This window comes from Fusarium venenatum (assembly GCF_020744135.1).
Source record: "Fusarium venenatum strain MPI-CAGE-CH-0201 chromosome Unknown EDB82scaffold_2, whole genome shotgun sequence".
Classification (NCBI taxonomy): Eukaryota; Fungi; Ascomycota; class Sordariomycetes; order Hypocreales; family Nectriaceae; genus Fusarium; species Fusarium venenatum.
In genome coordinates this window covers 3772552-3794508 of record NW_027072130.1, presented here as the reverse complement: position 1 = coordinate 3794508, position 21957 = coordinate 3772552, and the positions used below count along the sequence as shown (strand labels likewise).

Sequence of the window (21957 nt, the reverse complement as noted above, 5' to 3'; positions counted from 1 at the left end):
CAAGTCTTTCAAGATGCCTGTCTTCAGCTCTAACACCGACATGGAGATCCCCGGCATGGACGCCGAAGCCTGCGCATCATCTGCCGATCATCTCTCTTCTGTCAAGAAGTTCGGTCGCAAGTGGTATGCGGCTGGGTTTGAGGCTGGTCTCGCCCAGGCTACGAACGAAGCTGAAGTTCGCCCTACAGTCGCTCCGACCCGTAAGTCAGAGGATTCACCGGACCTCATCGCCTCGCTCGTCGCTCGCAACGAGGAATTGGAGAAGGAACTCAAAGGAAAGGACAAAGGAATCGTAAGCTTCAAGAAGGCCGCGATTGATGTACGTAAGTGATGATCCCTCTAATCTCACTGCAGCTAATACTGATGCTGTGCACAGGAGATTACCTTGTATCCGCCCATAATGACATGGTTTCAATCATCGAACGGTCGTCGGGGGTTGTTCCCGACTGGCTGGAAAAAGATCTTTACAACCTAGCCTTGGACCTTGACACTGGCAAGATTCAATGCGCTGAGAGTATCATCAAATCTTGGAAAGAGTACCTGAAGCCAGTCAGCGAGTCCCATGGATCCAGCGGCAGCAGCAAGCTCAGCAAGGACAACTAAAGCGGATTCAAATTTGAGAAGGATTACAGGTGCCCGAGAAAAAAAAAAGGAGTACATAGCTGGGATCCGGCGTCATAGAATTTTGGAATGGGTACCCGAGAGTTTCGGTGAATAGACGAACATCAGGAGTGAAGCTATTCGGAACTGATCATAGGAACTAGGCGTTCATGTAACAAAGGACAAGGCAAACTCACACCGGGAAAAACGGTATTCTCTATCTGTTTTCCATTAGAATCACGTCGCAAAATGAGTGACATACTCATAGATTAGCTATGCTGACAATGGAGCTAATACACCAGCGTAGCTTCACTTATCACTCTCCACACATTTTGTGACCTGTCCAGCGTTCTACCTACAAAAAATAACTTGACTTTGGCGGGCTCAGCCAACCAGCTGTGGTCAGCTTCAGTGTTCCGCAATCTCCCAAGTCAGATGGACTCTGTCACTGCCAGCCAGCTGGTAACAGCTGGCGACTTGACCATTTCCACCGCTCACTTGTAAACGGTCGACTGAACTAGCAAACACTCACAAGAATAACAGCCATAATTCTTAACCTGACAGGAAATTCCAGACTTTGCAAATCCTTCTCTTCATTCCTGTTCACTGCTTATCATCTTCCGACCTACAAACACCATTCGCAATTGTTATCAGCATAACATTGACGACAGCATCAGCATCAAGCATCGTCAAAATGACTCGCATCATTGTTAAGCGCAAGTCTCAGCCTTCTTCTCCTATTCAATCTTCTGCATCTTTATCTGTCTCTGCTCCCTCTTCTCCCGAGAGTGCCAGAAAGTATTCCCAAATCAAGTTGCGACTCTACCGTGGTGCTAAAGAATGTCCTATCTGCAAAGCAACTATTGTAGATCGCAACGGCTCCATGGAGCGTCATGTCGAGAGACATGTTAAACTCGCCGAAATCGAGGTATGTATTCCGACCCAACTCATTTACTGACCATTACTGATATGTCTCTCTAGGCCTTGAACGATGCCATCGAACCCAAACGCAGCGACATGTCTGAATCTGACATTGCTATCGCCGTCAAGTTGTGGCAATCCCTTCCCGCCAATCTCCGTGCTACTGGCGGTGTCTTCCGAGATGGACCCCTTGCCAACAAGGGTGAAGTTAGTGGAATGCCCACGGTCTTCATGACCAACGGACGTCTGAAGAAGAAGTACATGTGGATCAGGAAGAACCAGGAGGGTCGGGTTGGGCGAAGGCCTTTGAAGAACTTGAAGAGCGGCAACTCGAATGCCCGTCCTAAGAAGGATTGAGAAGTTGTGTTGATATGGGGGCATGTTGGGAGTGGCAAGTGTCATCCGAGGCCAGAGTCCGAAGCAAGTGGTTGTAATTGGGGAGTTGCATGGCAGTTGAAGTAGTATTAGACAGGTCAGAATACAACTAATCGTTCACAATGATCTATTGAGTACGTTCAGTCGGATTTTATGTGATATGAACCATCTAATGAACCAGCGTGTGATTGAACTATGCTAGAAATCTACTTAATGTGACCACACAAATTATTACTTCTTCGCTGGAGGCTCAGGAAGACCATACTGGAACGACAGCAGAGCTTCAGGGTCCTGCTTCCTGAGATACTCCTCAAAGTTATCCGTCTTGACAGGCTTCTTCAACTGTTCAGGCATGATGACACCTTCAATCCCGTCAGTGTATCCATACTCGTCCAAGTAAGCAGCTCCGTCTAAAACTTCGTACGGTAGACCTGTTTTCTGATGCATGTCTTTCTCGGACATGCTGTTGATAACACCCTTCTTCCCTGTCACCTTGGTCCAGATGTCCACTGCCTCGCTCATGGAGAGTTCGCTATCATAGGCCAAAAGTTTTGTTCTAACGGGCTCGTCTTCAACCAGAGCTTGGACAAACGGGCCAGTTGAATTGGCGGTGTCGATGATGGGAAATCTCAGATTCTTGGATGCAGGAAGATCCAAAACGTATTCGCCAGTCTTAGAATCCTTCTTTGGGTATAGGAAAGCGTTGGTAGCGTAAGCTCCGATGTAGATGTATGATGTCTTCTTGGCCAGTTCAGGCATCTCTTGCTCAATGTACTTGACAGCGGCAGCCTTGGTCTCCCAATGATGACAGTGAGGATATTTACCCTTGGATACCTCCTTCATGGGTCCAAGAGCAGAGTAAATGTACTTTTCGAGAGTATCAGTCTTGGATGCAGCATAGGCAGCGTTCTTGACGTGTCGGTGTTCGGTGTCATAGCCGATCTGTTGACTGGTAGCCTGGTCTTTCCCTTCGGCGAGAGCAGTTGTGTAAGGAGCCCAGAAGTCGGTGTTGGCAAAGATTGCATGGGCGCCGTCAAAGGCTTTTACCAAAGACTCGGCATCGTCCATGTCGGCTTCCACAATCTCGGCTCCAAGGTCTTTTAGAGCTTGAGCCTTGGGGGAGGTTGATCGACGGGTGAGAGCGCGAACGTGCCAATTTGGAAGACTCAAAAAGGTCCTGGCAACTGAACCACCTTGAGTGCCAGTAGCACCGACGACTGTAATAGTTTTGGTGGTCATTGTTGGTGTTGGTTTCTTGAGTGCAAGGTATGTGTTACTTGATGAATGTCAACGTATTTAATTGATATTTCCATTGCGGTCACTCGTTCTACTTATAGTGATTTCTAGAGTAAGTATTATTAACCTTCTGGGGACTTTAACTGACCCTGGCGATAACCTCAACTTCTGAATGGATGTAGCCGAGTAAGCCACGGAGGATCAGAATCCCAGTCAGCCTCTGATTGGTTCCAAATGCGTAAGCCAGCCAATTTGCCCCGCATAGAATTTGGACTTTACCACTACAAGCTCCGTGATCAAACAATCTCCCTTCTTCATTCTTGACGCCATCTTAAGAAAATAGAAAATGGAAGCCACAGAAACCGATCGAACCATGCCCCTGAAGCCAAAACATATGGGCAATGACACGCATCCGCCCACTAAGCGACGTGTCCTGACCCCTGCCAGAAGAGAGCAGAACCGACTGGCCCAAAAGGCATACAGTGAGTTGAAGGGTATTCTCGGCTCACAGTTCAAACGTCATTAACCTGAAATGTTTAGGAGAACGCCAAAAGGAAGAGAGAAATATCACAAAAGAGGTCATTGCTCGAGCAAGAAGTAATAACCGGCCAAGACCACTTCTGAAGCGACGAGTCCCTTGCTCCAAAGACCAACAACTTATTCCCTTCAACGATACCTCATCATCGGATGAAACAGACTCTGATATATCATCAAGCTTTCCCGATGTCTATGTCAACATGCTTCAGTTCTTCCCAACAGCCTTCTTTGGATCTTGCCTCGCCAATGCAGAATCACTGGGCTTCGATCTCAACCTTGTCGCAGACTGCACCGCATATAATTTCTCCCCGTTTCATCAACCCAACCTCTCCTCCATTGTCGATTACTCAACCCTTGTTCAAAAAGGCTCAGACTTTCTCTCCACCTTTGCCAATTCTAGTGTTCCTATTCATTTACGACCTACAATGGCACAGGTCCTCATTCCACATCATATCAGCTTAGATTTAATACCTCTCCCGTTCCTGCGCGAACGAGCCATCATGTTATCCGCAGCGTTACCAGATACTTTCAACGGCTGGGAGCTAAAACTTGATGTTTATGAAAGAGGGGGTCTAGTAACATGGAAGTTGGGGTCTGGAAAGGGGGAGAAGACCAGGGATAGTTATCCACCTTGGGACATGAAGAGTTGGGAGGCTACGCCGTGGTTCTTAAATAAGTGGTGTAACGTTGCGGGAAAAGAGTACGAGGAATTCAATCAGCAAAGTATTGGTTGGCAAGTGGTACGAGACATGATAGCCTTTAAAGATTCACGAGTAACGAGAGCATGACTTTCGACTCAGTATTATAAAACGCATCTATACCACAGCTCTTGCGCCATTTCCTCGGAGTGAAACATCTCAGGCCACACTATACTAGACAATGCCACTCTTGCTCGTTCCCACAGAATGGTCTCAACTACGATACTCCACTCCCTAACAAAGCCTTCGTATATCCCCTTCATCCCATTCAACACACCACTAGTAGATGAAACAGCGTGCTTTTCAACGCTCATCGCACCGATAAAGGCCTTCCAGAACCAAAGATCACTCAGAGAATGAGCACTTCGACGACTGCGCTCCAAGTCTTGTTGGAGTACGAGTAAAACACGACGGTGAAGCCGTGGCTCTATTGGTTCACCAGCGTTCCAGAAGCGAAGAATTGTGTTGAGGTAAAGGCCTGTTGCTGTAGCCATGCCAGACCATGATGAAGCCATCCGAGAATGAGCCTTCACACCTGGACCTTTACTGCCACCAGTCGATATGGATTCAATATGAGATTCAACAAAGGCCAGCATAAGTCGAGTCGCAGCACCTTCCTGCCATATCATTTGCTGATCGTCAAAATCCATGCCCTGTGTCCTGAGTTGAGCAGTTGAGGTCAGCGTCTCCAGGCATTCCATAATAGCTGTCCCATCAATATCAACAAACTTTGTACTTGAGGGTAGTTCGGAAAAGAAGAAAGGGATCATCTTTAATGATTTCAGTCTGATGTCAAGACCCTGTACCTCGTGCTTGTGCCACTCATGCATGAGTTTTTCCACAAGAGCGGGCGATGGTGTCTGGCCCGTCTTTGTGACACTGCCGTTTATAAGAACATCTTCTACTCGGCTTTTGAAGCCGTGAATGAAGTTGTATGAGCTGCGACGCACTGTTAGCTGTGGGTTGTATTAGACAGTTGTCCACGTACAATAGAACATATCGATTCGCCAACTCATCATCTAGCTCATATTCTGCTGGTGTTGCCTTGTGGGGTGGTCTATGAATGTCCATAAACTTCATCAGGCCATCCAAATGTGTCTCACTAGCGATGATGTTTCCCATTGCACACTGGTTCGGTCAGCCGACGTCCAATATCGATAACAATCAACGTGGTATTGTTACCTCTGTAAAGCACAAAGTCGCGATATTTCTCACACAAACGGCGTACTTCATACTCGAGTTCCGAAGGAATTTGTTCACACTATTCATAGCTTCAATCTTGTGAAATAAGAACGTGGGTTCGAAAGACTGTAACTGGCCTGTATTCCAGGCAAAATGTAATCCAGCAATGAGCATAGTATTGCGCAGTGTATCACTGCTATGCATGGTAGATGTCAACCTAACAAGCCAGTACGTCAGTATTGACAGAAACAAGTGATCAAAATGACTTACAAGCTTTGTCGCTTCTCTTTGGGAGCAATGTCGAACGGGTCTTCCAGGTCATAGACTATGAAGCGGTAGTCAGTCTCTTGGCTTGCGATGGCTTCAAGGATCTTACAGTAGTGGAACAGCGCGTCAGATCTGTAAGCCATGCTTATAGGCCGGGCTGCGCCAGCGGTACAAGGCCCAACAGCTCTGGAAATCGTTACTACATTGGTCCATGGCTGCTGTTCACCTGGAAGGCATTTCTTTCTGCGCTCTCGGAGCGGGAGGATTGCAGTGGGATATTCGCAATGACGTCTGGTACCTACGCAGTTCCCACTGGGGAATAGTTAATATGGACAAGAACGTGTATGACAGGGCACATTTACTAACCAGATGGGACGTGTCTCGTCACATTTTTGGTGGCGCTGTCTGCATGTCAGACACCCCGTTCGGCTGCGAGTGTACTGTCTTTCTTTTCGCTTTCCCTTACTGGGGGCATCTTCAGCTGTAACAGCCATGATGTTAGCGCTTCACTTTGTAGAGATTGCAAGGTGAATTGGGCTTGAAGCGGTGTTTATGCATGGACAGATAAAATGGGTTCATGCTGACGGAGCTAAACTGTCTTGGGACGATTACGCGTTATTCATATGCAGGGTAAGTCAGCATCCCTCAGAGATCTTGATACAATGTGATGGTGACATTGATTGCAGCAGGCTTAGCAAAGTGAATGGTTGAACAAATGCAAATGCCATACCATAACTAAAACTATAAGAGCGAGGGTGTCATCAACAAAACACAAGGACAATCAACATCTCCAATAATCGACTGTACACTCACAATCCCGAACAATCCCGAACATCAATAAACAAGAAGATCTACCAGTTTTTGAAGGTATTACAATTGTGACCGGGACTAATACCACCACACGTACTTTCATTCATGTACTTATGAAGGAAGTTCCATATTACATATGCCGTTGCTTCTGCAACCGTGGAATTAAAATTGAACAACAGGTGAATGAACATTGCGTTTGGTGTGTAAAGAGCCGTCTGTTATAAACCCAGTAAATGGTTGAAATGTAAGCACAGTGGTGGTGACGCTGTAACGCAGTTGGTAGTTGCTGAATTTCATTCTTCTACATTGTCAACCAGGCAATAATGATATATCAATAGGCATAATCGATGTTTACCCGAAGAACAAGAGTGTAGTGGTCCGCATAATGACAAAAATAACATGGGAACTTAATCACCCCCTCAGACTAGAGAAGCTAGACTGTGAGTTTAACAGAGCTTTCAAAGCAAGGAGGATAATGCAACCAAACACAAGACATGGACATGTGCTGACAAGTATAAATCCGACGTTGTTAAAATGATAAGATTTATTCTTCACACAATCTCGTAAATCACAAACCTTGACTCGTATTTCTCAAAAGATCGAATTATCTTAAAATACTAGGACTCTTACAGACAGTCATGCCTCATACTAACAATACCACTCCCGCCCAGCGGTGCCAGAGTCCCTCACATTCTATCCAAGAATTCCGGCAAAGTCCAAACCTTCGATGCTGGTGTTATTGCGGCTGCACAATGATGAGTGACTCAGGGTCCGCTCGATGTTGCCCTACCTGTCTTGTAAAACACCCAGTGCCTTTAGTAATAATATAGTAACCTTGGCTGTGACGATGGACAGAACTCGTGCTTCTTGCTTCTGAATTACTTGTTAATATAGATGATTCTAGCTTTGTGGAGGTCCAAAGTCGAGTGATCAACCAATCGATTTTAGCGTGAATGGGGACAGTTAGATGGCTGGGAAATACGATGCACTGAAACATGAATCGGCAGTTGACAAGTGGTACTATTGATAGTGAATATGCATTTTGTTCGTTGTGATTAAAGGTTGAAGCCGTCCATCAGGTGAATCGATACTAGGTACATAATCATGTATATAAACTCGTGACATCCCTTTCGTGCAGTAACAATCACGCTCACAAAGCAAACCCAACATAAAACAACAATAACAAAACGAACTATCTCGAAACCTCTGAAAGCCATGTGTCAGCACAACGACTTCACATCGCCTTGCATGAAGGCCACTCCTTCCAACTCCCGGTCCCAAGACTCACCTTCATCCCTGTTTGTTCCCAGAAAGGGTGACTGGCAGCAATCTAACCCGGCCTGTAGCTGTTCATGTGGCTGTAAAAGTGTTGTTCAAAAAGCCGGGGAATCTCGTTGCAACGCCTACCTCAATTCGAACTGCCCGTAATTACCACCTATGTAGGGTGGATAGCAATGGACGTGGCTAGAACAGTAATAAACCTATGAACTTCTGAGAAAACCATGGTGTCATTGTGGTGTCGATAAGATGAATAAGTAAGATTGTCCAGGTCAAGTCCTACATGACTCCTGTGTCCATATGAGAGACTAGTTCCATAACATACGGCAGGCAAAGCAGGTTCTGCCCTATGCCAAGAAAGCCTAGACGTATCATGTCCCAGGAACGTCCAAGGGTCTTCAATCTTTACTGCTTTCATTGTGAGATTTGTCTCTGGTTCATGACGTTTTCGACCTAGCGCCATCGTCGGTATGTAGCCAAGAACGCCTCAAATGGATAACAACGCCAGGTCCGAAGCTTAAGTCGACTCGGGACTGACATGGCTTTTTATTTTCAGAAGCTTATAATAGAGCTTAGAACGCTCGTTACAGTTGTGTGTCGCAAACCTCTCTCCAATGTGTACCCTCCATCAGTGTATGAAATTAACACCCTAACCACCGATGGGAGAGGTGTCGGGCCTTTTACTCTAACACAACGCAATGCGTACTCCGGGAGCCCATGACATTCTTGTAAACACCAAAAAGTGCTTTTTCTTGTTTGTTCCATTGAAACTGAGACCCATATAGGTCTCCGAGATCCTGGTCGTCATAGCGGTAGCCCTCGTCGCAGCCCGTCTCAATCTTCGTCTTCGAATACAAAAGCGACGACTCATTCTCAGCGACAAATTCATGATAGCGGCATGTATATCTGGTGTCATAGCCGCTGCTTTTACTCCCGCGTTTGCAGCACTTGACGCCTTCGATCCGAAAGTACACTCGACCTTGGAAGGATATAGTGGCAACAGGAGAAGACTTCGACTGATACTAAAAGTAAGAGGCTATTGGAACATTCAAAGGAATATGTTGGTTGACAGTGTGGTACCCTTAGCTGCTATTCGCTTCCAACTTTCCATTCTACACGACACTTTACCTTTGCAAGGCTGTTCTCTTATCGGTCTATTTACAGGCATTTCCGGAATTCATGGTGAAGAGACGCAGATTTCTCTGGGCTACCATATGTTTCACGGCCATCAGTTATGTTACTACTATGATCCTCGTCTTGTGTATCTGCCTTCCCCTAGAACGACATTGGTAAGTTGTTGCCACTGTCATATCGCTAAAGATGAAACTAATTGTGTCACAGGGACTTGGACGCCGATGTGACATGCCAAGCTTGGACTTACGCAGTCAATTTTAATGTTGGCTGGGCGCTGTCATTTCTTGGAGATATCTTAGGTTTGTAGATCTGGGCTTCCACATATTTTAGAAACTAATTTATCACAGTATTCATTCTTCCTTGGCTGATTGTCCCAGCTCTACAAGTCAAGAGAGCACTAAGACTTGGCATCTACTTCACATTCTTACTTGGAATTGTTAATATTGTGGTCAGCCTTGTTCGCTTCATCATGATCTTCAAAGCAGGCGCCGACTCGTCTATTTCACTTAGCACCATTGGTACGGTTCTCATTGTTGTTATTTAAAAGCCTCGGCTGATCTTTGTCATAGTGTTATGGAGTGCTTTAGACGTGAACATGGGCCTTATGATCGCCTGTCTTCCATCGTTACGACCATATTTTGGATCGCGAACTCAATCAGAAAAGCCGAGTTTCGAAAGCAGGAATGAGGAACGGTTCCGAAGACCATCAAAGTTTGGCATTGACACACTCCGACATAACTACAGGAAGTATGATGAAGAAGAATCGTCATCGTCCTCTGAACGACAGAACACAGGAAGGGCCTCGAATTGGGAGAATTATGAGGGGGTATCGGATGATGGCAGGAGAAGTTGCACGGATGTGAGCGATGTTGCGCTGGTTGAGCTGAGACTCCCGCCCTCCGCCAAAGTGCCTCAGATAGAGCTTTAATATTATAATATTGAGCATTGAATAAAATTTACTTACAGGCTCATCATATAACTACAATAACCAGTGCCAAGTTTCTATAGTTGTCATATCGAAACAATAAATAGAGCAGTGAGTGATAGAGCATTGGCTAGAGTTACGCGTAACGAGTTTATGGTTCAGATTCATGTGCCATCTACCCACACGGAAGGCAAAGAACAACAGGTTATTGATCGAATACGTGGAAGTAGCACCGTACATGAATAAAAACACACCTAAATACTGCTCCGTATGTCAAGACATATTCTACTGCTCATCGCGTAGGAATACTGACTGACGTCAACTTCTATATCAGTCCCAACGGCTCACTGGACCCTGGTCTAAAGACTTTGGATTGCCTGTACGTCACTGGGAAAAAAAGCATTCTCTCTAGCGGCTGACGGTACACGGTCCTGGGTGAACGGTTTCGATGCCTCTAAGGCTCACGGTGGTATCAACTGTGGCACCTTTGCCAAGTATCTGATGAAGTAGATCTTCACTGACGTCCAGGACGACTGTTTCATTCCATATGCCAACGTCACGGCCGACATGTGGGACAGTACTACGTTCAAAGCGTATCCTCATGGTACCCCGGATGCTTTCTAGATGACGTATGAAGTCCCTTTTGCAGAGGATTGTAGACATCTCCTGGAGCAAAAACGACAAGGACCATGCCAGTTTTGGTAGTGCTCTTGGACAAATTATCCTCAAGAATTACTACACCAACACAGTCATAATAGTGGTAACCAGGCCACAGTTGTCACTCACCAGGTTGTCTATTTGAGTGCCAAGTCTCTTCAGAAATGCAACCAGGATAACGTTGTAGGCAAAAGCATCACCGATATGTTTGCGCTGGTCGTTAACGACCACGGTAAATGGCTATGAAGAGGTCATCCAACGTTACCAATCAGTTGTTTAGCCCGACGCCCGATGATAACCTTCTGATATATCCTCACTGGCCAAGACCGGCTTACGACCTTCCCCATACTCCCAACACTCCACCCCCGCATTCAATCGGAACTCCCCCGCGGAATCAAGACATGTGACATCTTTGATGTTCGGCAGTGCCAGGCTAGCAGCGGGTGCTATGGATCTTAGCAGAATGATTATGTATACATGTACTTACTTACACAATGATGTGTCCGTGACATAAGAAGGGCGTGGCTGCTCGGTGATGTAAGGTCTTCTAAACATCTCCGCACATTGGAAGCCAAAGCAGACACAAAGAACTTAGTAGACATTGCACAATCATTGGGCAAAATGTCAGACCCTAATTACATTCTCTACACGTACTTCAGATCATCATGCTCAGCCCGCCTTCGCATTGCACTTAACGTCAAGGGGATCCAATATGATCTGACACCCGTCAACCTTTTGAAGAATGAGCATAGCTCAAATGAACACAAAGCCCTCAACCCTTCGGGATCCGTCCCAGTTCTCATCCCTCCCACCTCAGGTTCAAAGCCGTTCCGAATCGGTCAGTCCGTTGCAGCTCTAGAGTATCTTGAAGAAAAGCACCCTGAACATCCTCTTCTCCCTTCGCTCTCGAATCTGGAAGGACGGGCAAATGTGCGCACTCTCGTCAACATCATTTGCGCTGATGTTCAACCGGTTACCAACCTTCGCATTATGCGCCGCGTGAGAGCACTTGGCGGAAATGCAGAAGAGTGGAATTGTCAGCTCATGACTGACGGTTTAAGCGCTTACGAGGAAGTGGCCAAGGATACTGCTGGGAAATTCTCTGTTGGTGACGAGCTTACAATGGCTGATGCTTGTTTCATGCCTGCTTGGTGGAACGCAGAGAGATTTGGTGTTGATCTGTCGGCGTTTCCAACTCTACAAAGAATTGCGGAGAATTTGAAGGATCATCCTGCTGTGGTAAAGGCTCATTGGCAGAACCAGCCTGATACACCAGATAACCTCAAAGCTTAGTCGCGGTATACAGCTGTAAATAGACTCTATTTATTTTCTACCATTCTCTTGCAAACTTCGTCTACACTCCAATTTTACTTGAACAAGGGAAGAGGCTCGAGGATAGTTCCAGAGACCTCACCAAAGCCAACCTTTGCATCACCATTGCCGTAGGATCCTCGAAGCACCAACATGTCGCCGTTTTGGATGAACTTGCGCTCTTCGCCGTTGTTCAGTTGGATGGCCACCTTTCCACCCTTTGTCTGTTCAAGCAAACTTCCCTCGGTGCCTATCTCAGGGCCCGAGATGGTGCCAGAGCCCAGAAGATCACCTGGACGCAGGTTGCAACCGGTGATAGTGTGGTGAGCAATCATTTGGGGCCATGACCAGAGAAGGTTTCTAGAGCTGGTCTTGCTCAGAATCTGCTTGTTTCCATTGGCCGCTACCATTTGTTAGCCAGTGCATTTATAGATGATGAAAAGATACTTACTGATTATTTCCACTTCCAAGTCGATATCCAATACGTTCTTTTCCTTATTCTCCTTTAGGTACGGTAGGATTTCACTATCGTTCTTAATACCAGCTGCCTTTGCGCCATCTAGAGCATCAGCGAGGACAACCCAGGCGCTGATACTGCTACCCAGGTTCTTAGCGGTAAAAGGTCCAAGAGGCACATATTCCCATGCCTGAACGTCGCGCGCACTCCAATCGTTCAAAAGCACGTAACCAAAGATGTAGTCATCGGCTTCGCTAATTGGAATGGGTTCACCCATAGCATTCTCGCGACAGATGAACATGCCCATCTCAAGCTCAATATCCAGCTTCTCAGAAGGTGCAAGATCAGGAACCTTGTTGCCCGGGCGGAGGATTTGACCCCATGGACGACGGATTGGTGTTCCAGAGATGACAACACTGCTTGCTCTTCCGTGGTACGCGACAGGAAGATGTGTGTAGTTTGGTTGCAGCGCGTTATCTGGACCACGGAAAAGACAACCTACGTTGAAGGCGTGATGCTTTCCAACGTAAAAGTCGGTATAGTCTCCGATGTTGAGGGGAAGATGGTTTTTCACATCTGAGCTCTTGAGAAGAGCTGTTTCTTGAAGTTTTTGGTTGTCCTTGAGAACTTGGGGATATTTGGTGTCCTTTGCAAATACATCTTGGAGATAGCTTCTTACAACGCGATGGACAGGACGTCCAAGAGCTGCAAAAGCATTCAAAGAGGATTGAGAAAAGGCATCAACATGCTTTTGAGCATCGGAGCTACCAGAGAAACCATCTCCCTTCGCAAAGGCTTGAAGGTCTAGAACATGGTCTCCGATTGCGACAGCGGGTCTGGGAGTTGGGTTGGAGGATGTAGAGATGATGCCGAACGGGATGTTGGCGATAGAGAAGTGAGATTCCGAGGGAATGGATAACCACGACATTTTGATCAAAATACAAACAAGTGATTGCAATGAAGAATAACAGTGACAAGTACAAAGACGTCAATCGTTTAATTTGTATACTGCTTATGAAGCCGCCGCAAACCGATTGCACCGGGGACTAGGGCCGAGGTGCGGGGGATGACGCGGGGGTCGGAAACGGAATGACTCCGCTATAAGTTCGGCCGAGAGATTCCGCCATTTCATTCCGGCTCAGCATGGGTCAATAAGCATCTCGGTAATTTCCAGCGTATCTCTCTGTTCTTGGGTCATTCTCAACAGCCAATATGATAGTATACGTACGTGTGGCTATGATTGTAGACTTTAGGCATTACTGGTTAGTAATTTGTCTGTGTTCGAAAGGATGAGGACAAAATTCCACAGATTAAGAAGCAAGGCGGGAACACCGGTCAATGATGAAAGTGATTATTCGTACTGATTAAGCCCTTGTCCGCTTCTTTGAACACACCCAAGTATTTAACATGCCGTGGTCATTCCTCTGAGATTAAATATACGGTTCATGATCCCATTCTTCGAGTCTCTTTGTGTAGCATATCCATAACTTCTCTGGGTGCTGTTGTGCCTTCAACCACATGTCTCGAAGACTCACTCCCTCCCAGCGAGCCGCATAAAACCATGAGTTAAGTGAGTATAAGGCTACCCTAACCCGACCTTCATACTTTTCTCCGTCAACAATCGTCTCCTCTGAATTATCCCAGTCTGAATCACACGCCCAAACCCAGTAAGGATTAAGATTGTGGTTTTCACCGAAACCGCCGTCTTCAGAAACATCCGGAACCAATTCAAGGGGAACTACGATGAAAGTGTTTCGCAGAAGTCCATGGGATAGGAGGTGGGCCTTCTCCTCTTTGTAGTTTTTGAAGTTTCTGTCGAGGAATAAGTAAGTGTATTCTGCGATAGGATACTAGTTTGATGTACCTTCTTAAGTCGTTGTATTCTTCCAAGTCATGGTTGAAATCCAACATTGGCCAATCCTCAGTGAGAAGCGGTTTCAAGATCTGCCGGCGATTGTCTTCGCCTTGACAATGGATACTCATCCAGGTCGCATCTGCCATATCCCTTCCAGAATGAGTATTCGTCCAGCTTGATTTGATCTCACTCCACAGTAGTTCCCAGTCATTGCCATATTTACGATAGGCCTCTCTTGATAAGTAGTATACAAAACCCCATTGTTCTCGAGTGTCGATGATATGCTGCATCTAAGCTGGTGGTGCAGGGGAAACCTGCTTCCAGAGCGTCTTCAGGGTTTTCTCATATTCAAGCGTTTTCGAAAGCAGCGGCATGGTCTCCTCAGGTTTCCCTTGGGCGAAGGCTCTTTGTGCGAATTTTGCGTCTTCTAGAGTCCACTGTGATTGTTCCTCTGATGAAAGACCTTGAATGGCAGGAATCATCCATCCAGCATTCCTCCGAGCTTTCTTGAGTGTGTTTTACCGAACGAGTTCTCTAGCGCGTGCGGCAGGGGTTTGGAGTTCCTCATCTCGAAGGCATGCCTCATAGATCCCCTCTAGTGTAGCACTGCCTCCATCGATATAATACAAATCACAATACCCTAGCTTCCATGCATCCAAGGGGAAAGGTCGAGCCTTTTGATCGAAATCAGCGATGTAGTCAACCAAGGTCTGACTCGTTCTTGCGACGTCGTTGGCGATTCGTGTAACCATCATATTCTCGTCATGGGAGTAAGTGCTTCGGCCAAGCAGGGTATATTTCAACGACATGCTCGATACAATCTTGGATGGGCTAATCAGGGCGGCTTGAACAAGGTCACGACCTGCGATGAGTTCTTGCAGCCTCTGGGCCTTCTCCTCCCTGTTGACGATCATCCAAACCCTAGAGGGTTCCGAATGTGAAAGGTGTCGCAGACGTTCTTTACGCTCCGATAGGGGTAGGTCCTTCACGCTTCTGTACAACTCCAAGTTAAGGCCCATCGTCGCAGTAGACAAGTCAGTCATCCTATTGTATTGGCAAAGGTAAGACTGAGAGAATTGTAAGGGATGGAGGAAATTATGGACACATTTGTTTTCATTAGCTTAAGACTCCACCATGTGGATTAAGAGCCTTGCTAGCCTGATGGTCAGGGTTCGTTACTAACACCCAACATGTTGCCTGGCTCAATGCCGTCCTGGCTTGTTCAGACCTGTCAATGAGTCGCTATTGTCAATGGCTCTTATCTACTTATAGGACAAAAGATGAAGACTATCTCTGTATATCATGTTCTAAATACTGGGCCCTAATGCCTGGGCTTGTCCCTTGTATTCCTAAGGAACTATCTTCTATACCTATACTTAATCATATTTCCGAGTACTAACACGCAGATTTCGAGGTCGCTTGAAGAATTCACTTCAATTTCTCTGAATGTAGTCCCGTCAAATACCCATCTAATTGATCCAAGCGCTGCCTTTAAACATGATCTTAAATGGCGACGCCATTTGAAGGTGTCGCGTAGTTGATGGAGAGTTAGAAACTGCTTTATTCCTTACCCATCTGACCATCTTCCAAAGCAGCCATAGCCTTCTTCGCCGAATAGTTGATGTAAAAACGTAAGAAAGCAATCATTATAGCTCCAGAAAGCATGGTAACACCAGCAAAAATCTTGAGATATGTGTAATTACCACCATTTGTTTCAACAAGCGTACCGGCAATGGGACTACCTGCCAGAACACCAATGGAAATACAGAAGTAGAGTATTCCGGTACGATGTCCTATCTCCGATGCCGGCGAGACTTCTACAACCAGGGCTGGAGTCAACGAGATGTAGCAGCCGGAGAAGAAGCCGAAGAATGCTGAGAAACAAAGTGATGCTGCGTTAGATCTTCCGGGTAGCCATACAGCCAACGTCAAAATGGCTGACATGGTTGTGCAGACCATCATCATGTTGAAACGACCGAACTTGTCGGCCAGGAATCCCGGGATTATCCGCCCAAAAACGCTCACAGCGTTGAGAATGACGATAGAGTAGATGGACAGTTCCCAGGACATACCAAATGCCTGTCCTTCCAGAGGAATAAAGTTGAAAGGAAGGAATAAGCCAAAGCCGAACACAGTCATTGCAAGACATAGAAGCGCGAATGTCATTTCTTTCAATGGCGTGCAGTATGATGTAATCTTGAACGGTGTCGGGACGTGGTCTCTGTTGGAACGGATAGTCGCTGTCGCAATGAGGGCCCCTGCGAGGATGATGAAAGCGACCGCCCGCATCGTCCATCCAAACCCAACTCGCGGTATGAGCCTGTTGACCATGATGGGGAAAATCATTCCGCCAATTGATGAGCCGGAAATGGCGATGCCGTACGCGGTCGCTCTCCGGGCTTTCCACCATGTAGCCAGCGACCCAACGGTGCCGTACATGACAGCACTAGCACCTAGAGCGCTACAAATCGCCTGCGACAGGAAGACCTGATAATACTCAGTCGAGATGGAGGTCATCATGAGACCAAAAACCTGTGCGATACCGCCAATGATGAGAAGCCACCTCGGTCCGTAGTCATCAAAGATCTTGCCGAGAAAGATGCCCGCGCTGTAAGTCAAGCACTGTTGAACAGACGCTATCCATGCAATTTGGGACGGCAAATATTTTTGGAGAAGATTTTGCTCGTAATAGGATTGGAAAACTCCCAGAGAATTGACCCAGCCAAAGGTGATGAACATGGCCCACCAGGCTCCGAATGTTGACAGCCAGGCACGATGCCCTCCATCGATGGGCCATGCTGGGTTTTCTTTCTTGGGTGAGGGATGAGACATGGAGGCGAGTTGTCGGTTCGCAATAGAGAGAAAGAGAGATGAGATATGTTTGATTATTATGGAATTAGCTGTCTATTGTTCAACATCTTTTATATCATTTACTCTCCTCATTTACAAGTCTTCTTTAACTAATATCCTGGGTCGCTGATTGGTTATAGAAAAGTAAGCCAGATATCTACGGGTCTATAGAGTGGACCATAACACCGAGAATAAGATGGGAAGTGGAACCATTTGTCCGTGGATGGTTTAATTGTCGCGCCGTGGAACTCCGTGGTAAAGATCCAAGTCGACGCAGAATACGTAGTTCATAGAAATACTTATTAATGGAGTTAGTAACAGCTTAAGCATTGCAGAACAACATCGCTTCTCTATAGACAGTCAAGTACTAATTGTCCCCCTCTGATAGGGAAAATAGCGAGGCTTGGTCTTTTAACCTTATTATTTTACGTCTAGTATTATGTATTAGTATCTAGTATAAGTATTATATAGAAATTAGTAAGGCCAACGATTTAGCGATAGGGGGTTCAACTGAGGCCTAGCAATTCCCCAGCCGCTTAGCTCTAGAAGAGGCTGCCACTGAATCCAGTAGATCTAGCAAGCTAAAGCCTGACACCGCACATTAACCGCACTTTTTATAAAATCCTCAAAGAACACATGCAAATTTTGTTAAGCTGCTAAATGTACAATAAACTATCCGTAAGCTGTCTAACTTATATTTAGACTATGGCGCGACTTACTGAGCGAATGTGATACGACAATAGAGTTTTGTCCCGCGTAGGAGCTGGCATTGCATAATACACCCTATTATCTAGTCTAGGTGAGGGAGGGACAAATGATTGCCTTGAGACATGAATAGGTCAGGTGTTTCTTATTGATGTCTGTTTGCCTCTTGGCTCCAACCTTAGAACCTCATCTTTTAGGCGGCCGCTGGTTCGCATTCATGTTTTCTATAGCGGCCTTATTTTTCTTTGTCTCATCCGCGAGACGAAATATGACAAGTCAGCAGACAATTACGCTAGTGAATTTCAAGTACGCCACAAGTACATTAAAGAGCTCTGAATGCAACAGGCTACCAGGTTCTAGCACACTGTTGGTGGCGTCACTCTCAGTCTCACAATCAATACCATATCTCCGACACCCCTGTCCGTATTGTTATTCATGCTAAACATACAAACATACATAAGCGCGCGCCCTTCACTATCGTCTAATTCTTTGGATTATGAGAAACGATGTTATTCTATGCCACCTAACATAATAGGAAAAAGAGGGTGGAAGTGGGAACTTACAGGTTTCATTAACAGTCACACACCCTTCTATTGGCAATAGGAAAAAGATATTCGTACGTGTACACAGTAAGTAACTTGATCGACTTACTAGCCCTTTGTACTGATGTCACATTTCTGTTCAATGCTACTGCCAATTTGCGGCCTCAAACAATAGATTGTATAGCAAGCAATATATCTCCCTCCGATAGTGATTTATTCTGAGAACACATGGTCTGTATCCGATATGGTTTGCATACTTTAAAGGGTAAGCAAATAACGAAGCGAGATATAATCAAGGGAATCGAGTACCCATGCCTTCAAAATGTAAGCCCTGTCCGCATCCTCTTTGCTCTTCTCTCTATTGCTAATCTCTCTTCCTGCCGTCTCTCGTATCTACCAGGATCGCCACCTTGGCATTACAACTCTTTGTTCTTGTCTTGAGCAACCAACAAGCCCACACCCTAGCTTATTTACGATGCTATCATTGTATGGAAGAACAACCAGGCTGCCAATTTGCAAGTACTTCATACACAGTATACCAACTCGCAATCGACGGAAATTGGCGCCATCACACAGGAAGCCGCATTGTTTCATCTCTGCTCTTCGATACCTTTCCGTCTTGGGGGGTTTGCTTCTTCTCCGAGCCCAGCAATAAAAAGGGCCGTCATCCTCAGCACAAGTCCTCGACTCATTGTATCCGAAAAACCCCACGAGTAACACCCTGGCTATTCACGAGTTTATCTTACCAAGTTCAAACCCCCAAAGAACAATGGATGACTCTCTCCAGCCTTCAGGGAAGGCCATATTACTTGAACAATATCACCAGCACCGTGGAAAGCATGTCGAGCGTGTATCCCCAAAGGATGCCTTCGATGTACAACTCAGCGATGCACAGACACGGCATCACAAGGCCAGCCTACTGTACGGTAGAGAATCGACAGTCGTCATGGGTAGCGGTGGTAATGTTGCTACCAACCCTAATTACAACGATTGTCGTCTTGCCTGGAAAAGGATTGAAGAACTCGAAGGTATAAAAGCGACAATGGAACAAGAAGAGTCCGAGTATCAGCATCGGCTCGAACAAGAGCAAGCGGATGGGCTGCTTGAGCATCTCGACATACTTGGCATTCCGCTATGCAGCAAAGTATTCACCCAATGGCTTGCCGCTCAACGGGCGCCACCTACCCCTACGAAAGACCAAGTTGGAGACGAAGACCAATCTACCTACATGGACTTGGAGTTTAGCCCTATCAGAGCCGACGCTCAGCAGCCACCTGCCGCAGCCCTTCCAGTTATGAAGAACCCTCCTGTTACCGAACAAGGATACCATCCGGACATGTCTACAAGTGACCCGCAACGGCCGACTGAGATTACAACAACGGTACAGGATGAAGCGCAGGAGACTCGTCCCAATCCTGGGCCATCCAGGATCACGAGGATGGCCCATGGCGGTATTCAGAAGTCCTTGGCAAAGACATCTATCGAGTTCGAACAGGTGTACCAAGGCGGCAACGCCCCTCGCAAATATGTCATTAGTAAATTCAACGACCGCTGGTATATCTTCGAGTGTAAAAAACACAAAAAACAATTCCGAACCGCCAATCCTATTCAAGGTGCCTGGAAGCATCTTAGAAGTCGGAAGCACTACTCAGACTCGTATGGAGTCAACTACCACATGGCAGTCGTTGAGTTGGGTACGGAAGTGTTGCATTGCGACGACGACAAGGCCAAGTTGAACAACAAGAGAGCTATCATTTACAAGGCAAGAAAAACAAATAATCCCCAAAACATGGATGACATACTTCCCACTCGAGCTAGCCAGTCATCATCGACTATGACCACTCATCGAAGCCATGTTTCAGACATTTGGCCTCAACTTGGCGAGGTCTACAAGACCTTTTGGAAGTCCGAGCAAAAGTTCTACGCCGTCCTGATCCTCCCATTAGACATGAACTTGAACTTCAGCCACTTGGTTTCGGATTGGGACACGTCTCTGAAGCATACGCCGCTCCGACCTCGTCTTCCATCATGCTACGTCCAGTCGGAAGATGGTCGATTAGAGTTTACCGAGGATCACAAACCCGGCGGTTCGAAAGAGACCAAGCGCAAGTACCCCGTAGTCTATTTCCACAAGACTAGGTTCCCGAGCGAGTGTGATCTTGACTGGATTTATGTCTCAAATCTCGAGCCTTATGATCCTTCCGACGACAGCATTGAGCACAGGCACAGACAGCTGGTCAACGAGTACTTGTCGAATTACGGCAACGCCGAAAATGCAGGAATCGAAGGAGCGAGTGAGTCATCTTCCATTCAGCTTCAGTCGCAAGTTACTAATTAAGTTTACTGTAGACGATGTCGCTGAACCCACTGCTGGTAGCCTGGGCCCCGAGACCTTCCACGTTTGCCTTCCGACCCCACATCACTCTTCTCCAGCAGCAGAACAGTCAGATTTCAGCAGGGATAACAGTCCACTGAATTATGACGATGACATCGAGTTCGAAAGAAGCCTCACCGCACGGACTCGTGAAAACTCCTCTCGAGTGAAGGAGGAAGTGGTTCAGCCTAGCCCCATGGATATGTCTGGTGTTCCGATTCGCAACAAGGAAGTTGGGGCTTCAGAAGAGCCCGCCATGCTGAGCCAAGAGGAACAGAACGACCAAGCTAGTGATATTAGACCAGATCTTGAGCAGCATGGCTCTTACATGGACGTTGACTCCTACGCTGAAAGTGTGAACGATGACAGCATGACCACTCCGGAGGAGCGGCGTACTCACGAGTGCTACCGAGATATCCTAAATGACATGCCTCCCCAATCAAGCACTACCCCTCTTCGCGATCCCTTGCGGCCACAGGCCGAGGTCGCAAACATGAGCGTGGATACCCAAGGTGGGATTAGCTCTACAGAAGTCCCAATCTCCTACGAAGTTGTGGCTAACCCGGTATTATAGCATACCGAGACCGGCCAGCATGACGTCCCGCAGAGCCTAAAGGTCGCTCGACGAAGTCTACACGACCTCTACAGGCAAATGAACAGACGTTCAACGGTAGAAGGACATGGAGCACTTCAACACACAATTCGAAGTGATGGGGACGGAATGTGGGCATTGACTGGGACTCCAAATGAGACTCCTTATAGAGCCTTGCAGTCATCTTACTCGCGACAGAGACGAAGGGAGCGTCCAAAACCATCGTTGTTTATACCTCGAAGACGCTAAGGGTGTTCACAGCAGAGGATACGGAGTTGCTTGACGATTACATTCATTTTAAAACTAGCTGAAGAATGGAAAGGTTAATGGAAGTGTGCGAATTAAAAGAAGTAGAAAAGAAAGAGAGAGAGAAGGGAACAGAACGGATACAACACAAACATGATTAATTCTTTGAGGAACAATGTATAGCTTGTATTTATTAAGGTAGTAGAAGGTCTCTACCATACCTAGTTGACCACAATAGGCACAATGAAACACTCGAAGCACGATCTCGCCCCTATCCCCATAGGCATATTATACAGTGATGAAGCTTTGTTTATAACACAGTATACACCAAATACTAAATCCTATTAACTTGGGAGCTATCTAGACAAAGGCCCCAGTGCATTAATAGACCGGGGCGCTATTATT

General features: G+C 46.5%; 10 protein-coding genes across 10 annotated transcripts; 6 read left to right on the top strand and 4 right to left on the bottom strand.

Moving 5' to 3' along the window:
- Window positions 1–13: 13 nt before the first annotated feature.
- EDB82DRAFT_574471 (uncharacterized protein) lies at window positions 14–903 on the top strand (the record flags this gene model as incomplete). The annotated part of the gene is made up of 2 exons (XM_025734204.2): window positions 14–323; window positions 377–903. 2 exons carry the CDS (start codon window positions 14–16, stop codon window positions 601–603), a joined length of 537 nt encoding a protein of 178 aa, XP_025585034.1. The 3' UTR covers window positions 604–903.
- Window positions 904–1135: 232 nt separating this feature from the next.
- On the top strand, window positions 1136–1878 carry EDB82DRAFT_554839 (uncharacterized protein; the record flags this gene model as incomplete). Its single annotated transcript, XM_025734203.2, has 2 exons — window positions 1136–1528; window positions 1582–1878. Exons 1-2 carry the CDS (start codon window positions 1295–1297, stop codon window positions 1876–1878), a joined length of 531 nt encoding a protein of 176 aa, XP_025585033.1. The 5' UTR covers window positions 1136–1294.
- Window positions 1879–2070: 192 nt separating this feature from the next.
- Window positions 2071–3265, bottom strand: EDB82DRAFT_497868 (uncharacterized protein). The gene has a single exon (XM_025734202.2). It carries the CDS (start codon window positions 3133–3135, stop codon window positions 2128–2130), a length of 1008 nt encoding a protein of 335 aa, XP_025585032.1. The 5' UTR covers window positions 3136–3265; the 3' UTR covers window positions 2071–2127.
- A 261-nt stretch (window positions 3266–3526) lies between these two features.
- EDB82DRAFT_426286 (uncharacterized protein) lies at window positions 3527–4457 on the top strand (the record flags this gene model as incomplete). Its single annotated transcript, XM_025734201.2, has 2 exons — window positions 3527–3614; window positions 3673–4457. The coding sequence occupies 2 exons, from the start codon at window positions 3527–3529 to the stop codon at window positions 4455–4457; spliced, it is 873 nt and encodes a 290-aa protein (XP_025585031.2).
- A 3-nt stretch (window positions 4458–4460) lies between these two features.
- On the bottom strand, window positions 4461–6356 carry EDB82DRAFT_497864 (uncharacterized protein). Its single transcript, XM_065608559.1, has 6 exons — window positions 6183–6356; window positions 5926–6128; window positions 5820–5874; window positions 5550–5766; window positions 5356–5495; window positions 4461–5306 (listed from the first exon to the last, which is right to left on the bottom strand). The coding sequence occupies exons 1-6, from the start codon at window positions 6308–6310 to the stop codon at window positions 4472–4474; spliced, it is 1578 nt and encodes a 525-aa protein (XP_065464695.1). The 5' UTR covers window positions 6311–6356; the 3' UTR covers window positions 4461–4471.
- Window positions 6357–7841: 1485 nt separating this feature from the next.
- EDB82DRAFT_426921 (uncharacterized protein) lies at window positions 7842–9966 on the top strand (the record flags this gene model as incomplete). The annotated part of the gene is made up of 8 exons (XM_065607654.1): window positions 7842–8050; window positions 8262–8290; window positions 8329–8372; window positions 8690–8932; window positions 8991–9193; window positions 9246–9337; window positions 9386–9556; window positions 9608–9966. The coding sequence occupies 8 exons, from the start codon at window positions 7842–7844 to the stop codon at window positions 9964–9966; spliced, it is 1350 nt and encodes a 449-aa protein (XP_065464694.1).
- A 1154-nt stretch (window positions 9967–11120) lies between these two features.
- EDB82DRAFT_497860 (glutathione S-transferase) lies at window positions 11121–11941 on the top strand. Its single transcript, XM_025734197.2, has one exon. It carries the CDS (start codon window positions 11242–11244, stop codon window positions 11911–11913), a length of 672 nt encoding a protein of 223 aa, XP_025585028.1. The 5' UTR covers window positions 11121–11241; the 3' UTR covers window positions 11914–11941.
- EDB82DRAFT_535866 (uncharacterized protein) lies at window positions 11942–13402 on the bottom strand. Its single transcript, XM_025734196.2, has 2 exons — window positions 12383–13402; window positions 11942–12334 (listed from the first exon to the last, which is right to left on the bottom strand). Exons 1-2 carry the CDS (start codon window positions 13314–13316, stop codon window positions 11988–11990), a joined length of 1281 nt encoding a protein of 426 aa, XP_025585027.1. The 5' UTR covers window positions 13317–13402; the 3' UTR covers window positions 11942–11987.
- Window positions 13403–13540: 138 nt separating this feature from the next.
- EDB82DRAFT_554829 (major facilitator superfamily domain-containing protein) lies at window positions 13541–17075 on the bottom strand (the record flags this gene model as incomplete). Its single annotated transcript, XM_025734195.2, has 6 exons — window positions 13541–14200; window positions 14253–14527; window positions 14558–14692; window positions 14771–15287; window positions 15427–15460; window positions 15875–17075. 6 exons carry the CDS (start codon window positions 17073–17075, stop codon window positions 13819–13821), a joined length of 2544 nt encoding a protein of 847 aa, XP_025585026.2. The 3' UTR covers window positions 13541–13818.
- A 1758-nt stretch (window positions 17076–18833) lies between these two features.
- Window positions 18834–21449, top strand: EDB82DRAFT_554823 (uncharacterized protein). Its single transcript, XM_025734192.2, has 2 exons — window positions 18834–20634; window positions 20690–21449. Exons 1-2 carry the CDS (start codon window positions 19110–19112, stop codon window positions 21286–21288), a joined length of 2124 nt encoding a protein of 707 aa, XP_025585023.1. The 5' UTR covers window positions 18834–19109; the 3' UTR covers window positions 21289–21449.
- The last annotated feature ends 508 nt before the right edge of the window (window positions 21450–21957 follow it).

Excerpts from the sequence above, each read along its gene's own strand:
- EDB82DRAFT_497864 (XM_065608559.1), bottom strand. The coding sequence starts at position 6,310 with ATGGCTGTTACAGCTGAAGATGCCCCCAGTAAGGGAAAGCGAAAAGAA. Across the intron at positions 6,129-6,182 it reads GACGAGACACGTCCCATCTG|TGGGAACTGCGTAGGTACCA; the intron begins GTTAGTAAATGT and ends ACTATTCCCCAG. Across the intron at positions 5,767-5,819 it reads AAAGAGAAGCGACAAAGCTT|GTTGACATCTACCATGCATA; the intron begins GTAAGTCATTTT and ends CTGGCTTGTTAG.
- EDB82DRAFT_497868 (XM_025734202.2), bottom strand. The coding sequence starts at position 3,135 with ATGACCACCAAAACTATTACAGTCGTCGGTGCTACTGGCACTCAAGGT.
- EDB82DRAFT_497860 (XM_025734197.2), top strand. The coding sequence starts at position 11,242 with ATGTCAGACCCTAATTACATTCTCTACACGTACTTCAGATCATCATGC.
- EDB82DRAFT_554823 (XM_025734192.2), top strand. The coding sequence starts at position 19,110 with ATGGATGACTCTCTCCAGCCTTCAGGGAAGGCCATATTACTTGAACAA. Across the intron at positions 20,635-20,689 it reads TGCAGGAATCGAAGGAGCGA|ACGATGTCGCTGAACCCACT; the intron begins GTGAGTCATCTT and ends AGTTTACTGTAG.
- EDB82DRAFT_535866 (XM_025734196.2), bottom strand. The coding sequence starts at position 13,316 with ATGTCGTGGTTATCCATTCCCTCGGAATCTCACTTCTCTATCGCCAAC. Across the intron at positions 12,335-12,382 it reads CTTGGAAGTGGAAATAATCA|CGGCCAATGGAAACAAGCAG; the intron begins GTAAGTATCTTT and ends AACAAATGGTAG.